Source organism: Sciurus vulgaris (genome assembly GCF_902686455.1).
Source record: "Sciurus vulgaris genome assembly, chromosome: 18".
In the NCBI taxonomy this organism is placed as follows: domain Eukaryota; kingdom Metazoa; phylum Chordata; class Mammalia; order Rodentia; family Sciuridae; genus Sciurus; species Sciurus vulgaris.
The window spans coordinates 5,495,815-5,512,727 of NC_136479.1; the positions used below are offsets into that span (position 1 = coordinate 5,495,815).

The 16,913-nt window shown below is 44.9% G+C and overlaps 1 protein-coding gene across 32 annotated transcripts in view; it reads left to right on the forward strand.

Moving 5' to 3' along the window:
- Nucleotides 1–16,913, forward strand: part of RBFOX1 (RNA binding fox-1 homolog 1) — a 1,434,211-nt gene that overhangs the window by 873,881 nt on the left and 543,417 nt on the right. For all 32 annotated transcript variants that reach the window (XM_079121708.1, XM_079121711.1, XM_079121725.1 and 29 more), the window contains one exon: nucleotides 13,360–13,401. In XM_079121708.1, the coding sequence (XP_078977834.1) occupies nucleotides 13,375–13,401 (27 nt within the window). In that variant the 5' untranslated portion in view covers nucleotides 13,360–13,374. The remainder of the gene's footprint in view (nucleotides 1–13,359; nucleotides 13,402–16,913) is intronic.

The window sequence follows — 16,913 nt, forward strand, 5'->3', positions numbered from 1 at the left end:
GAGGAGGCCCCGGCGTGGGTTCGTAAGGTTTGACCCTTTCTGCACTGGTCCACACCACAGGTTCTGGGTTCAGGTGGATCTGGGTTTAAGTCTCAGGGTATCTAGTTGAGCCTCTCTAAGTCTCAGTGGTCACATCTGTGACACAGGATGATGACGATGGTACCAACCACGTACAGCTGCTTTAGGATGTGAATCAGGGTGTAGAAGGCAGGAAGCTAGCTGGGCCCCAGGAGGCCCGGGGTGGAGCTGGAGAAGAGGTGGCTGAGGTGGGGGGCCCTCGCCCGCCGAGTCTGGGGAGGTCAGAGAGAGACCCTGCCCTCTCCACCACCGCTTCCTGCTAGGCTCCTGCTGGATCTGACAGTGAGGTCTCTGGGCTGCTGCAGAAAGAGGGGGAAGGAGGAGCCTGGGCTCACCCTCCCTGGACATTGGGAGAGGTCCCTGGAGACTGGGGGCACCTGCTGCACTCAGGACGCATGGCTGGGACTGTCCTCCTCCAGGGCCTGGCTGCTCACCCACCTCAGTCCTTCTCGATAGTCATCATCACGTGTGGGTCTCCGGAAATGCAGACTTCGCTTCCCCTGCGCTGCCATGCCGCCAGGCGGGGCCATGTGGCAGATGCAAGGCCACCCTGTAGGTGTCCAGGTCCTCTAGACCACTCCCAGGAAAACCACTGGGCTCTCTGCACCTTCCCATGGTGGCCTACTCTGCTGCCGAGCGTCCATTCATCCTGGTTAAAGGGTTCCAGGGCTCCTTGTGATTATTCCTCATGATACTGATTATGTTATTCGTTTAAATTAAATAAAATGCACCCTATCGAAGGCGCCGCACACAAAAAGAATATTTATTTGAATATTAAGTACAGATAAGACCTCCCCTGGGATTATTTCAGAGCACATTTACAGCATTTAATTGCAAGGTTTCCCTACTCGGTTTCTTTCGGAACGCCACTTGTGAAAATATTTTCTTTCCGAAGGTAAAGCTCTGCTCTGTTGGTTTATTATTATTATTATTTTAGATCTGAAGAGCTCTCTGAGCTCAGTCATTACTTCCAGTGTCTAATTAATACTGATGATGACAAAGCAAACAGCCAGATGACCTAGATTTTCCTTTTAAACTGCCTGCAATTTACATGAATGCCTGCTATCATTGTTTGGGAACTTTGGAGAACCTCCTCCTTCCAGTAAAGATTCCTCAAGCTTGGGGTTTTGAGAACGCATTTTTCATGAAGCATATGTCTCCTGGCCCTCCTTCCAGGAAGGGTGTGAACACACACACACACACACACACACACACACACACACACACACACAGACCAAGCAACAATAACAGCCACCACCCAGTCAACCCTTTCGGACAACTGAACTGGAAAATTAGAAAATAAACACTCGTCAAGCCTCTCAGGCTACAGAATCATCCCATTTCTTAAACGATGACATTTTGTAAAGTCCTAGGGATCGGGAATAGAAAAGATCTCTTAGAGCAATGTAGGAGGCAAAAGGTGATGTGGCTCAGAAAGCCAGCCCAGGGGTGTTCATTGGGGGCCTGAGACCAGAAAGTCACTATGTCCCCATTTCCTCATCTGGAGCGTTGGTGCTGTGGGACTCAGCACACCTCATTTTGGTTTTCACAGTGGCATAGTGCTTGTTGCATGATTTATTTCTGTTGGCATTCTCTCTGTACCATCTGTGGACACGGACTTTTTTTAAAAAAGTTCATTTTTTGGTGTCAGGGATTGAACCCAGTGGCAATCAGCCACGGAGCCACATCCCCAGCTCTTTTTTTTTGTTTGCTTAATTCTGAGGCTGGCTTTGAACTTGCAATCCTCCTGCCTTAGCCTCCTGAGCTGCTGGATTACAGGCGTGCTCCATCACGCCCAGCTGGACATGGACTTTTAACATCCCAGCACAAAACCTTCAGAAGCATCAACCACTTTGCAGAACCATGGATTTTTACCACTAGGTTTTGTTTACCCAGCAACAGAGTACCTATTAAGGCAGTTCTATTGTTAACTTCTAGAAAGAATACATCATAGCCGCAGAAACTGGGATGTTGGACTAAGTTTATTTTCTCATATTGAAAAGGCACTTACTGAGTATCTTCTATATACCAGGCATACTTTTAATTGCTTTGCAAATATCAACTTGTTCAAACCCAGTGATGACCCTTTGGCATGTAAGGCAGGCCCAGGCAAAGAATTTGGTCCCTAAGCTAATAAATAGTGGAGTTGAGATTTGAACCTCAGAAGTTAGCTTCTGACTTCGTCCTCTTGACCATTTAAGATGCTTCTCTCATGTATGTCAATTAACATGATCAAGATGATTGCCCAGATAAGGCCTCAGGCTGTGTTTCTCTGCTGAATCTATTTAATTGGGATGCAGATTATAAAATTATCAACTTCTGATAAAATTATCATTAGAGCTCTGTAACATCCAAAGAGAAAGAAAAAAAAAAAAAAAAAGCCCAGCTAAAACATCTTAACTTGAAAAAATGTCTTGAGAACCTAGTCTGTCCAAGTAGAGATGTATTACAAATGATATGCAAGCCACCTGCCTAGCCCGCCCCACTCTTACCCACCTCTGGATGTGGAGAGGAGCATGATGGGAAAATCTCAGTTGAGATGTTCAGGCTACAGAATCAGGGTTCTCTGGCTATAGGGTAATGAGGGCCCCAGAAGACCCTTGGGGGAAGCATGCCAAAGCCTTTCAGTTCTTCAGGATATTTGGGGGAGCATTGTTTGAATTTTCTTGGACTGAGCAAGAGGCTGGGGTGGGGCTTGGGGGACAATTATAACCCTTGATTATGAAGGAAAGGAGTGGTGATTGTTTCTGCCACCGAAACAAATAGAAATCATCTTTGTAATAACTGCAATTGTTTTCTCCAGCCCTCCTCTGCCTCGGTTCACAAAATACCTTATTAAATCTGGAGAATAAAAATGTGCCTGGGGTAATGGTTTATTATTAGAATAAATAATCGGCAATACATTTCCCCCACCGTGTGAGTGATCAGATGCAAAGACATCTTGTGGTTTTGCTTGTGAAGGTGTTTACACATGTCAGACCAGCCAGGGGCAGACTTTCATTCCAAGACCAGCTCTGAGCCTGAACTTCCCTACTCCAAGAGATGGTGTCTTTGCAAGAAACGGGTAGATCCAGGGACTGAAGAATGTCCTGGCCACATGCTGCTTGTGGCTGCCACTGTAGTTTGGTATTGGTCTATATAATTCTTCTGCCTCGACAGCCTAGTATCAGGCCTGGGGGACTTCTATGGCGAATGGGGTACCTACAAGTGAGTGCATAGAAGATCAGTGTAAAAAGCTTTTTCTCCAAGGAAAACAGCTCCTTAAAATCTGTAATCTGAGGCCCCTTCAAGTTCCAGGGGCATCCTGACCTCTGGTATCCCTTTAATCAGGTAAGCAACACTAGAATCTCTCCAGTGGCTTACACCCAGAACAGTGACTCTCTTGATACAAGTACCAATATCATCAAATGATATGCTTTTTAAGGGAACAGCGGGAGAAGTGCTTACTAGCTGTTGTGCACTGCCTGAAAGACACCAACCACAGGCCACTCAACGGCCAAAAACACTAAGTATTTTGAGATTTTAGGATGTGTTCAATAAAGAATCTACAAAGACCATTAGTGATAAACTAAACATATTATGGCTTTTGGCGTTTGGATTTATCAGTTCAAGTTTGCATGTAACAATAGATTCCCTAGTATGATTTCTTTGACTTAGTACATACATAGCTTTGCCAAGCTCTTTCCTCCTTCTCTGCCCAACCCCAAAAGCTGGAATTTCTATAAAACCACACAAGACTTTAGCAGCAGAGCCTGGTTCTCCCCAGGGTTAAAATGAAGATGTCATAGAGCACTGGGTACACTCCCCAAGTTGTTCTCTCAAACACACTTTTCTTTCTTGCTTGCTGCAACATAAGCCAGAATGGAGATAACCATGGCAGGCTTGGCTTGTTACTTAGTGTCACTTTTTATTTTAATTGATCATTTCTCACTTCCTCTCCTGAATCCTAAGCACTTACTACCATCACACACTTGCCCCCTCCTTTTTAACCAAAAATGAATAACTGACACAAAAAGTGATAGATCCTAGTTGCTTATCTGACACAAAAAGTGATGGATCCTAGTTGCTTATCTGACACATCCTAGTTGCTTTCCCGCCATCTTGGAATCAGAGGCCCTGCTGCACTGTGGGATGCATTTGCGAAAAGCAGCCTGTAATCCCAGAGGCTGAGGCAGGAGGATCGTGAGTTCAAAGTCAGCCTCAGCAAAAGCAAGTGAGACCCTGTCTCTAAATTAAATACAAACTAGGGCTGGGGATGTGGCTCAGTGGTCAAGTGCCCCTTAGTTCAATCCTGGTACCAAAAAAAAAAAAAAAAAAAGAAAGAAAGAAAGAAATGTGTCTTTGATGGCAATGACAACCACACAGTGGATTGTATTCTTTTCAGAAGTTTCAGGTCTTAATGAATTCAGGTATCAAAGAAAAATTAATTTCCCAAAAATGAGACTGGGTAAATTAACACATTAACATATCTCTTTTTATCTTTTGTTGGTATTTTTATTTTTGTATTCAACAGAGTTTACACAAACATGACTACTGTCTCTGCAAAATTGAAGTCAGTCTTTTTCAAGATAACCACTTTGGGTTTACCCTTTTGGTGCTCCGGGAGTTATTTATAGCTGCTATTAGTCACACTGCTCTGTGCCAGGTCAGGCATGGGTTTGATACTCTATATACATTATCTCATCTAATTACTACAATGGTCCTGTAGCTAAATAACTCAGCTGCTTAAAGTTTTATTGCTAATGCTTATTTGAACTTAGAAAAGCAGTATATGCTCATTGCAAGAAGTCAAAATATTATACATAAAAATATAAATGCTTCTAACCCTGTCAGTCATGAGGGACACTGGTATTCTTATTTGTAGGCTTGTGCTGTGACAGGCCTGGCCAGTCCTCTCCCTTTTGCCCTTGCACTCTGTAAAAGAGCTTCCCAGCAGAGGGCCCCTCGGGTTTAAAAAATGGACATTCTGAATTGTGATAGCTGCCAACTGTGTCTCCCCAATAGGTGAAGCCCATTGACACACCTTTCTAAAAAGAAAAATATCAAACCTTTCCAAATTTCAAGGAAGCTCTTGCCCTCGTATTTTTTTTTATGAGAAGGAATCTAAGGAATTAAAAAGTATTGTTAATTCAGCCAAATCCCCATGCTTTCTTGGTGAACACCACCAGAATTTCAGCCCAAGTCCTTTGAGTCAGTGTTCCTGAAAACCCCCTCTCTCACACCAATTTTACCACTCCCTCTGGTGTGTCGAGTTGTTTAAATGTGTCCCATGATTCGCTTAGTACTTCAAATGGATTATTTTATTTTAATCTCACTGAAAATTAGACACGAGGCAGGTTCCATGTTATCCCCATTTTACAGATGGGGACATTGAGACGAGAGGTGGCTCTGGTCACATAGATGGTGTGCAAGGATTGGACTCAGGTGGTTTGATTTCTCAGCCCCGTTTCCACTGGGGAGAAACCTGGATCTAGTGAAGGACTCAGTGGATTGACATCAGGGAAGGCTAATTTGGTGAAAGTTAGCCCAGTGCAAATATCAGAAAGCCAGGCATAAAAATCTGAGCAGCGAGGAGCCAGACAACCGGTCCAAGCAGGGTTTGTTGTAGGGAATCACAGGAGTAGACATGACCCCATCAGAGCGCCTGGCTAAAGAACATCTGCTAAGGACAGAGGAGGCACAGACTGGGAGCGGGACTATAAACGCAGGGCTCTGGGCTGGTTTCCTTGGTACTGGGAGCTGAGTACACCACCGAATCACTGTTCAGAGAGGGAACTGAGTCAAGCCACCAAAGGTGGTTTCCTACCTCTGTGACTCAGGAACTCACTCTGCCTCTCCATGCCTCAGTTTCCCCTCCTGTAAAGCAAAGCGGAGGAGACTCACTGCTTATGAAATTTCGAAGTCCGTTCTTAGAACATGCTGAGAACATTTTATGGCATGTTATAAACATGGGATACATTTTAAACTGGTAATATGAAATTTATTCCCCTGAAAAACGATGGTGATAATTATTTCCCAGTCAACAGTCTCAACATTGAGCAAAACGTAAAGGCTTTGTAGAGCAGTATCCTTTCTCTTCCCTCTCCTCTCGCACTAAGGTTCCACCTAGCACTTGGTCCTGGTTCGACTGTACGGTTACAATGTCATCTTCTCAACCCTCGGCGAGGTCGTTCACCCAATAGAGCAGGTCAGGGCTCCTCCTCTCTCTGCTGTTTGACCCACCCAACATGCCTGTTCCTTGGGTGCTGTGAGGTCTTCTTTTCTACCTCTGATCCTTTGCTGAATCTCCATTTCATCCATCTCTCTTTCCTATTTATTCATTTTGCAAAAGCACCATGCACCCCTCTGCACCCCTCCCACGAGCACAGAGCTGGGCAGGTCGTCTGTACGCAGAATCTGTATGTCGAATGGACGGAGATGTCTTGATACACACGAGGGAAAAGACCAACAGTGGAGCCCACCTTCGGCATTTTGAGGCAGGTGTTTGTAAGAAACCCCGCGTCGTTTCAGAATAATTGACAATGACGATGCGAACCGCAGAGCTGCAAAATGCACACACCTGTCCCCTGATGTGACTTGCCAAGTTCTGTGCTGCTAACCGGTGGTGGCGCCTTCCTTCAAGATGATTCACCCTTGTCCTGAAAACTGGGATTTCCAACCCAACGTCATTATGGAAGTAGACGCGCACCTCCATTTACGTGTGTTGATCACGTATCTCCTATTTCTTTTGATGCCTTTGGTTCCTAGTTAGGTCTGGCCATTTCCTCTGGCAGTTTCCACCCTGTCTAATGGCTGCTGCTGTCCTCTCACCGCCAGCATCCTCTTCTTTGCCCAGGATGGTGTTTGTCATTCTTCACCTGGATATAGTATCTAAAAGACAATACAACCTGCAAGACATTGTCCAGCATGGGGCCTCCCACAGGCTGAAGCCCTTCTGCCTTCCAGCCTGGCCAGTGTTGGTGTGGTGCCGGTGACTCACTCATGTCCCCCTGTAGACATGAGCTCCTGCAGTCTTCTTTTCCTCCAGATCCCGGTCCCTTGAACGGTGCCTGACCTCGGGAAGGTGCTTGAAGTAGACAGGGGGACTCACGGGCAGACAGTAAGTAGTTCAACACAGAAGCCAGGCCTCTGGGGAAAGGAAGGCAGCCAACTCTGTCCTCATCCTTGCAAAGCCAGGCTGAGCCCTGGGCAGGGAAACCAGGCTGGTGATGGGGGCGGGATGGATGGGAAGAGCTGGTAGGAGAGAGGGCCAGGGCAGGGGAGGTGCAGAAGGCCCAGGCTGAGCTTTTGTCCTGGGTCTCCATGCAGATAGGCAGCGGGGAAGATGGATCCCTGCTATTAAACCACCCCTCCAAGAGAGGAGCAAAGGGTCTCATGCTGAAGTTTATTGCTTCAGTTTCTAACCTTTCGTAAGTGCTTACTTGGCAGCCCGATCGAGAGTGGTATTTGATTCTGGAAACATCTTAAAGGAGCAGCACACGACCTTCCATTTTCCCTTTCTTCATTTAGGCCATAAAATATATTGGTTTCATGCATTACTGCCATGGGAGGAAAAAAAATGCCACATGTTAGTTTCCAAATGAAATGACATTTAGTAAAGTGTACATTTAAGATATTTCTCAAGGCTGGCTTTTAAGGAAGTGTTCAGGAAGGGTCTGTCTTTCTCATAGATACTATGGAGCTATAGGTCCTATTTATTTATTTATTTATTTACTCACTCTCTGAACTGCCCCCATCATGGTCATGAGGAAATTTTTAGGAGCCTCTTCAGGTCGTTCAGGGACTCTCTGAGCCCTGAGAGCTCGGTCACATCCTCTTTGGGTGTTTTGTGACAATCACAGTTGTAATAGGTCTGGGAGCCACGCGGGGACTCCGCCTCTTGCAGAACTGGCTCTCAATCCTTAGGGGAGGAGGAGAGAGGGGTCATCCATTTGTAGTGATGATCCCTGCTCAGGGAGGGAGAGGTCCCTGGCTGGGCTCTGCAGACAGTGTCCCTGTCTCTGAGTGGACTGTCCGAAGTAAGACTCACCAAGGACCAGAGGGGAGGTGGCAGGTGCCAGCTCCAGGCAGCAGGCAGGCAAAGCATTGTGTTGACATCAGTTTACTCTAAGGTATGGCCCTGGACAGGAGCAAGGCCCAAGAGGAAGCAGGATGGACAGGCAGAAGCCCACAAGGGATGCCAGCAGGCAGAATTCAGCCCATAGGACAAAACCAAATGCAAGCACTGGGGAGGGGTTCAGGGTCCTCCTCATCACCCCAGGTCTCCTTCTGCTTGCTCAGCCTCATTGGAAGGGCAGCAGAGCTACTCAGATGGCCACTGCTGGACTTGGCCTTCGATATTCTCTGTGACAGGATCATTCTCACGTAGCTTCACTTCACATCCAGTAGGCCAAGGGTTCCTTGCTGCTCCAAACACTACCGCTGCATTTCTGTGAGTCTGATGAACCCTGGCAATTTTTTTTTTAAGACAGATGTCAAAAATATTAATCTTGCTATAAAATACATTTTATTTAATTAGTGAAGATGAAAGTTATCTCTAGCTAACATTTTTTTAAACACCTGTATTTCAGCAAGGTTCTGATATTAAAATATTTTCTGATTATGAATGCGCCGCATGTCATAAAGGGTAATTTGAAAACTGCAGGAAAGCATTAAGAAGAAAGTGTCGCCATGACTTTAATTGGAGTAGTCATTTAGTTTTATGTTTTACATTTGGATATATGGTCCATTTGGAGTTAATTTTTGCATCAAGAGTGGGGTTTAGGTCAAAATTCTTTGTGTGCGCACACATGCACAAAGACACCCCATGATTCTCACACCATCTGCTTTGGGGTTTGCAGCTTTTTGTAGTTTTTTTAGAAGTGGTGACTACAGGGACCACAATACACATATGTCCCTCAGTTTACAGAGAATCTGCATTTCACCACTTCATCTGGAACGGGGGAATCTTCGCACCCATGTGAGTTGATCCCCTTGTGGAGAGTGTTTCACAGTGTTTATGTATATTGAAACATCAAGGGCAGCTTCTTAAGTGTGTGCAATTTCCATTGAATAATTGCATCTTACTGAAGATAAGGGCAGATTGAACCCTTCTCAGCAGGTATGTCTCTTGACCCTCATGTTCACCTTATGCAGTTTGTACCAACATTGGAAAGCTCATCAAACAGTCTTATTTTTAAAAATTTGCATCTTGAAACATATTTTAATGAGCTCAAGAGGAGTAGAGTTGTCTTTTCTGTTCAAATTAATGCATATATTTACTATTTCCATTCATCTTCCTTAATTCTTGATCCAATTTTCCTTCAATTATTACTTCTCTTTATCTGGGAAAGATCCTACAGTAATTATTTTAGAGCAGGTCTGTTGGCAACAGAATTTCTTAGTAACCCTTCCTTCCTTCCTTCCCTCCTTCCTTCCTTCCTCCTTTCCTTCCTTCCTTCCTTCCTTCCTCCCTCCCTTCCTCCCTTCTTCCCTTCCTCCCTTCCTCCCTCCCTTCCTCCCTTCCTTCCTCCCTTCCTCCCTCCCTCCCTCCGTCCCTCCCTCCCTTCCTCCGTCCCTTCCTCCCTCCCTCCCTCCCTCCCTTCCTTCCTCCCTTCCTTCCTTCCTTCCTTCCTTCCTTCCTTCCTCCCTTTCTTCCTTCCTGTGCTAGGGGTGTAATCCCAGGCCTCTCACATGCTACACAAGTGCTCTAGCACTGAGCTACATCCCCAGCAATACCTTCAATTTTAAAGGATATTTTAATTGGATTTAAATTCCAGATTGACAGTTCTTTCTTTTAGCAATTTAGAAAACAGTGTGATACTTCATCCTAGCCCCCTTGTTTTGGTCTTGTTTGTTTTTTGTTTTGACTTAAATGAAAAGTCCATGGTTATTTGAGTGTTTCCTCTTTGACTCTGGCAATTTTGAAAGTTTTTCTTTAAGCTTCCTGCAGTTTGATTATGATGTCTCAGGGTGTGGATTTCTTTGAGTTTAACCCTTTAGGATTTGATAATCTTCTTGAGTGTGTAGGTTTATATCTTTGCCAAATGTGGAGAGTGTTTAGCAATTGTTTCTTCAAATAATTTTCCTGCAGTGAACCATTGTCCCTATGAATATTCTAGAACCCAGTGACATGAATGTATGTGTTTGGTATTGATCCACAGATTCCTGGTTCCCTTTTTCTCTTTTTCCCTTATTTCATTTTCTGTTGTTTAGAACGGACATTTTCTATAGCCATGTGTTCACACTCAATACTTTCCATGTACTACCTCCACTCCATATTTGAACTCACCAACTTGTTATTTTTCTAAAATTTAGGCTATTACTTCTACAGTTCTAAGGATTCCATGTGGTTCTTTTCACGTCTCCTTTTTTTTTTTTCCTATCACTGCCAATGTTCTTCAGTATGTTTTCTCTTACTTGTTGGAGCATGTTGATAATAGCTGCTTTATGGTCTTAACTTGGTCACTACAACATCTGTGATACTTTGGTGTGAGCAAGCCTCAGGAAAGGACTTCCCTTTGAGTCAAGATATCCTGCTGCTCTGAATGCTCAGTGGTTTTGGTTTGTATCCTCTGTATTGACTATTCTGAGACTCTGGGTCTTGCTGAGTCCTGTAGAAGTTTTAGATCCACATCTTGCAGTAGCAGTTTCATTGGGCTCAGTTCAAATTTCTCATCTTCTTTTTTGGAGTATGTTTCTAGTATCTATTCTTTTGCCAGAACGTGTGAATGTGTCCTAGGTGTGCACCCAGCCTGGGACCTGGAGAGACGTCTACCCCTTAGTTCAATTCTCAAAGCTTATGGAACCTTTTCAGAGTCAGGTACACAAACATAGCTCAGAGGTAAGACCAGGAATTCCTAAAAATACTGTATGGGGTCCTTTCCCCTAATTCTTTAGTCTCCAGCATCCTTAAAATAATTTTTATATCCCAGAGCTCCCTTTTATTTTTCTGTTATCTAGCCAGAAAGAAAGGTGCTGTTTCCCCCACCTCTGAACCATTCATATGCTCACATTTGGGAGCAACTGATAAGAGGACAAAGCAAGAAGGAAAACAAGGAGGAGGAGAGCATGCCCAGCACTTTGGACAACAGCTTCTTAAATCATAAAGGATGGTTCCCTCTGCTAGATGTTCCATTTGTGTTGTTGGCACTGTTGCCCACACCAGTGACATTAGCCTAAGGCTGGGGGATGCAGCATGAGGGGAGAGAGGGAGGGAATGAAGAAGGAAGGGAAGAAGGGACTCCCCACACTGCCTGAGCATTAAGATTCCTCTCTCCTTCTTCTCAACATAAAACTAGAGGGCTTCTTCTGGGACTGCCTCTATCTGTGGGTGGGTGCCAGGGCTGGGCTATGGGCTACCTGGAGTCCATGCTGGGGGATCCTGATCGTGGGGGATGGAGGTGGTGAGTCACTTACCTCTGACTGCTGGAACTTGGGACCCTGGTCTTTGTTCCCTTCTACCTGCTGCTGTCACTTTCAGAGACCACAAAGGGTCAAAGGGTCACTGCATGGAATCTACCCAGACTACATATCTGTGTTCAGCAGGTAGACAAGGTGGAGTGTCTTCACTTGGTGCTTTCTAGGACTGGATCTCATGCACTTCGTGTGCATGTGTGTGTGTAAAATACACTTGATATAAACTTGGCCCTTGTACCCATCTTGCATTGAGCACTGCAGTGACATTCAGGACATTCAAAATCTTGTGCAACTATCACCATTTGGTTGTAGACACGAGAGGCAGCCCAGAGTCATGGACCTGCCCTTCCCAGGTCCTTTCCCACAATCCTCTGCAGCCAAGAACCTGCTCCATCCCTGGGATTTGCCCCCGTGGTTGTATACCCGCTTATGGAGATTCAAGTTACATGACATAAAGTCACCTATTTCAAGTCTAAAACAATGTGGATTTCTTTTTAGAATTGTGTCCATTTCCATTTTAACAATTTGAAATATCTCTTCCTCTTTCTTTTCTCTATTTTCTTTCATCTTTCTTCCTTTCCTTTAATGAGCTATTGCACTTATTTTTAACAGCAGGAAAAGGGAGTCATGATATTTGTGTACTTTGGTAGCTTCTTCTCTTGAAAGCTAAAGAGTGCTTTTGTGACTGTTTTCCATGTCTCTGTTTTTAAAAACCACAATTCCAAATGCACATTAGGCCAACATGTCAATGTTTTAATCTATTTGTAATTTTCCCCGTTACTACATATCTTAATGTTTACATTCTTTCTTTCACAAAAAAAAATGCTGTGACTAATTGATATGTACATAAATATGTGTGTGCCTCTCTGCTTATTTTCTTAAAAACTGTTCTTAAGAGTTCATTTTTCTTAAACTAGAAAAGAACTGATTTATAGATTTTTGGACTCTGGTACATCCTAATAAAGATTCTTAGTTTTTATTTTGTTTTTCGAAAAAGTAACAAGAAACTTGCAGTACAAAATGCATAAAATATACATCAAAAGTTGGTTCCTAACCCTTCTTTATCCCTTAGTAAAAGTCTCAAAAACTTGTAATACACTATCAAGAACTGGGAATCAAGAATTCTTTTTAAGTGGTTAAAAATATAGAGATATATACAAAACAAATTGTGAATCCAGACCTAAATTTTATTCTAGCTAATTGCTGGAATGAAGACGGAGCCCTGGGTCCCCAGCTCAGTTGGGTGATTGTGCATCCTGGTTGACCTGTGAGCCTTGCTTTCTGGCCCTCCCCTCCCATCCATCTCCCTCACTCAGTGTCCCCTGTTTGGCTAATGAGTCCTAGGGCCACTCTAGCGAAGCATCTTGGATGCTGAGGACGGCACACTGCCAGGGCAGGTGTAAACAGTGCATGGCGTGTGTTATGGAGATACCACGAATCCATCAGGGTTTCTCTCTCTGGCATGAGCACTGACTTCAGCATCCTCCTCACCCATCTGATTAGAACTGAGCCCTAAAATGCAACCTCCCAGCCCTTAACATGGGAGGAGACGCTGAGATTGCCATGCCCAGTCCCAGCCAGATTCCCTGGGGGTCTGTCCCAGACAAAGCAGAGCCCTCACCCTGCCTGGGCGCTGCCTCCCACACCCTCTCCTGCACTTCTCCCTCACACCCTGCATGACGCTTCGCTCATCCCAGCTGTGTTTCTGGATCCCAGGATTGAAACTCCAAGTGAAGCTCAGGCTGTGTAGACTTGCAGGAAAATTGCATAATGAATGAATTCTGGGTCTCCCGTGAGCCCAGTGATGAGAAGTCACTTGGTTTTCTTCCAGCTGCTTTCCACGCAGAGCATTCTGACGTGTTCCTCTGTTCCTTTCCTTTGCAGGTTTCAAGGCAACAGATGAATTGTGAACGAGAGCAGCTCCGGGTAGGTGCGATTGTGAGATGCCTCCTGCTTCCCATTTCTCTGTGATGAGCAAACCTTGCCTTGTCTCTCCCAAGACACGGGTTCTAAATATCAGGCTACATCTTAAGACTGGTAGAGTTGAAAATATTTATCCCAGCTAATTTAGTATTGATTGAGCTGGTGAATACACTAGATCTTCTGTTGAAGTGCCATTATAGTAGATATGGATTTTTTGATTTAGATTCAGCAATAAATACTTCTCTTCTAGAATCTGTTTGACATCATTGTACTCTCTTGGTGTACAACACGAGGTCTAAGTCATAACAGAGGTCGAAAGGACATCTCACTGCCTTTTCCTGTGAATACCAGGCTGTGTGCTGATTGGTGGAAAAGTGGTTTGACTCGGGGCTGGGGTGAACTGATGTCAAGGGCGTTTTCCAAGAGAATCTGAGTATCGGGAGAACTTTTGAACTTGGTGTCACTTGTGTCTGTAGGAGAGGGGGCTAGACTTTTAAGCCTCATAGCCTGTTACCTTACTTAAAAGCGAAGCCCAGTTCTCAAGTGTGCTAGAGGTGCAGAGAGTCCCCCAGGTGTGCAGAGAGTGGTTTGTTGTGGGTGAAGCTTGGCAGCATGTTCCGTTCCCGTGGTGTCTACTGGACGTCTTTCGGGGCATGAATGTGACATTTTAAGAAACAGTTGGGTTTCCTTGACATGGTGCAGACCCTCCCCATGTTTGTTTTCTTTTCTAGTGCGTCACCTTGGGGTGGGGGATTTGGAGTCTTGATGGACCTATCTTTCATGTCACAGATGGAAGTGAGCAGGTTTTGCTGGATGATGTGACGTGACCTGGAGTCACATTCCCATGTGTTGTGAGAACAGGAGGAATCTGCTGTGCTTAAAATCACAGTACTGGGGTCTGGGATCAGGGACCAACAAGAAAAATCAGTCTAATGCCTTAATGCACCGTCTCGTCACCTCTAAGAGCATTTTCTCAGCAGTAGTCTCAAGGTGGCAATTTGTAGCGTGATTTCCATTTTACAATTGCTGTTGGCATCGGGTTTGTTAAGTCCTTATGTAAAACAAACAGCAGAATCCAGTGGCGTGGCGCTGAGGTAGTGGGTGGAGGTTTCCTTTCCTTTTGTGCAGGTGTGTTTATGTGATGTCCCGGCATGCTCCCTGTCACCTTTCATCTCCACCCACGCCACTCCCACGAAGCTGTGCCAACATCAGTTGCGACTCCATCATGAAATAGCCTTGGAGGTGGTTTAAGCTGTCCTGAGCTCTGATTGCTTTCCCCCTGCAGTTTGAATGGCTGGTTCATCCTAGTAAATAATGTATTGCCACTTCACATTTCTCTTCCTGTTTGGAAGGGACGATGGCCAGAACTAGGTCAGTGCTAGATACAGAGGAGTGTATGCTTTTGTCTCCAGGAATCCAGACACATTCCTCAGAATTGAGAGAGTATTGAAATCTCTATTGCAGATTAAGGAGGCAGAGGCTGATGCAGTGCTGGTTTGGGGCTGAGAGGCTGACTGTCAGCAGGGATGAGGGCGCTGTCCGCGGGGTGTGGCCAAGGGCCAGAATGAGCCCTGCCCCCTCTGGGGAGTGTATCCAAGCAGTGCTTCCATAGACTGGATAATGGGGTCGAGTCCGAAGCCTGGCTCTGACGGCTCCCATACCACTCCCTGTTGATCCCGTGTTGAGACTGTTGTCTCCGTTGTGCATTTTAAACTGATTTATGTTTTGGATTGATGGATGACACATTTGAATTGATAAAACACACATTTATGTGGTTCAAAATCTAAACAGCACCAAGGGGAAGACGTGACATGCTCTCTTCCCGTTGACTCGGGCGCCCAGGGCCCCCGGGAGCCCCACTGCCAAGCGGCACTGGCTGCAGGCTCCTCTCCACGTTTCTTTCTCCTCTGTGGACGTGATCTTCTGTCTCCTCTTTTATTGCTCTGCTGCTTTTTCTTTCTCTCTCCTTCCTTTCCTTGTCTTTTGTGAGCTTAGCTCTCCCAAGAGAAAAACTTCCTTTAGGAAGGTGATATTTTTATTTATGGAGGGCTACAAAGGTGATATTTTTATTTGGGGGAGGGATTTGTTTTTTCAGGGCTTCTTAAAGGAGCTTGAAACGGAAATTCTAATACCTGGTAGCTCCATATTGGGCTCCCCTCAATCTCATTTTTTTTTCTCAGAAGGACAGAGGGCGGAAGTGAAGTAGATGTCTACTTAGTTATCAATATCATTTAAGTCACTCTGTCTTCCAGCCACACTTAAAACATGTTTCCAATGCAGCAACTGGAATGTCTTTCCACATTGACTAGATAGGACCAATGGAATATGGCCATGCTGTCAAGCTGAGAGGCTTCCTGAGCACACCCTGTTATGTTGCCAGAGTTCAGGTGTACAAAAGGGTGCTCGCAAACTCTGCCCCTATTCCTTGGCCTCCTGGACAGTGCAGATAATGCAGAACAATAAGACCACCCTTCTGTTTGGGGCATATCACACCATGTAGGGGTCAGTATGTCCAGTCGTTACCTTATCTGCTCTCCTGTTTTATTCTCACAAATCCTAAGTTAATTTTTTCCACAATGGACTCTTTGAAGTGCTTGTCCTATAAGATACTAAGATGTCAAGGAAAAATTCTATGATTAATAAATTTTAGGAAATGCAAATTTCAAGTAAAATATCTTTTTTCATAATTATATTATGAGACTTCTCAGAGTCTCTAATGTACAAAGGCACAACAAAACAATAGATATCATATGCAACTCTTTCCAGACTTTGTTGAAGATGGAACATTATAGGTTATAGAACACACTATGAGAAACACTTTTGAAAATTATATTAATTTTTTTTGGGGGGGGGGTAGGATGCTGTTGCCTGAAATTTCCAGAATAGCTAACAAAGGTATTTAAAAGATGGAAACATTTGCTCACCTCCCAGATCCTGGGGTGATTCTGGGGGTTTGGATGCCACGCAGTGGTCTGGACTCTTTGTGCTTCTCCTGGCCTTTGCTTTATCCAAGATGGTGCCCCCTCACTTCCTCATGGGGCAACATCCTCCTCAGAAGGCAATGGTGGCAAGAGGTGCTTTCTCCTCTCCACCCTTGCATTTTATTGGAGGAAAGTCGTTCCCAGAAGCCTTCTCTGCACATACCCACTTACTCACTGGCCAACCTCTACATCAGTCATTGGCAGAAGGCCCTGGGATTCCAGTGATTGTCTGCACCGATCATGACTCATCTCCAGGGATAGACACTCCTTCTTCTTAAGGAGAAGGGAGAAAAGGGAGTGGACTTTGGAGTAGTTAGCCCATAGAGTGAGCCACAGTGGAGCTGCCTGAGTTCCCAGTGTTACTTGGGGCATTGTCTCCCATTCCTTCGTTACTCTCCTTCATCACACACACAGGACTGTAGAGACCACACAAATCATTCCTTAGCAACTGCCTGAATCTGACTGGTGGAATTTGGGTAAATGCATTTTTTTTTTTTTTTTTTGGTACCAGGATTGAACCCAGGGGTGCTTAAC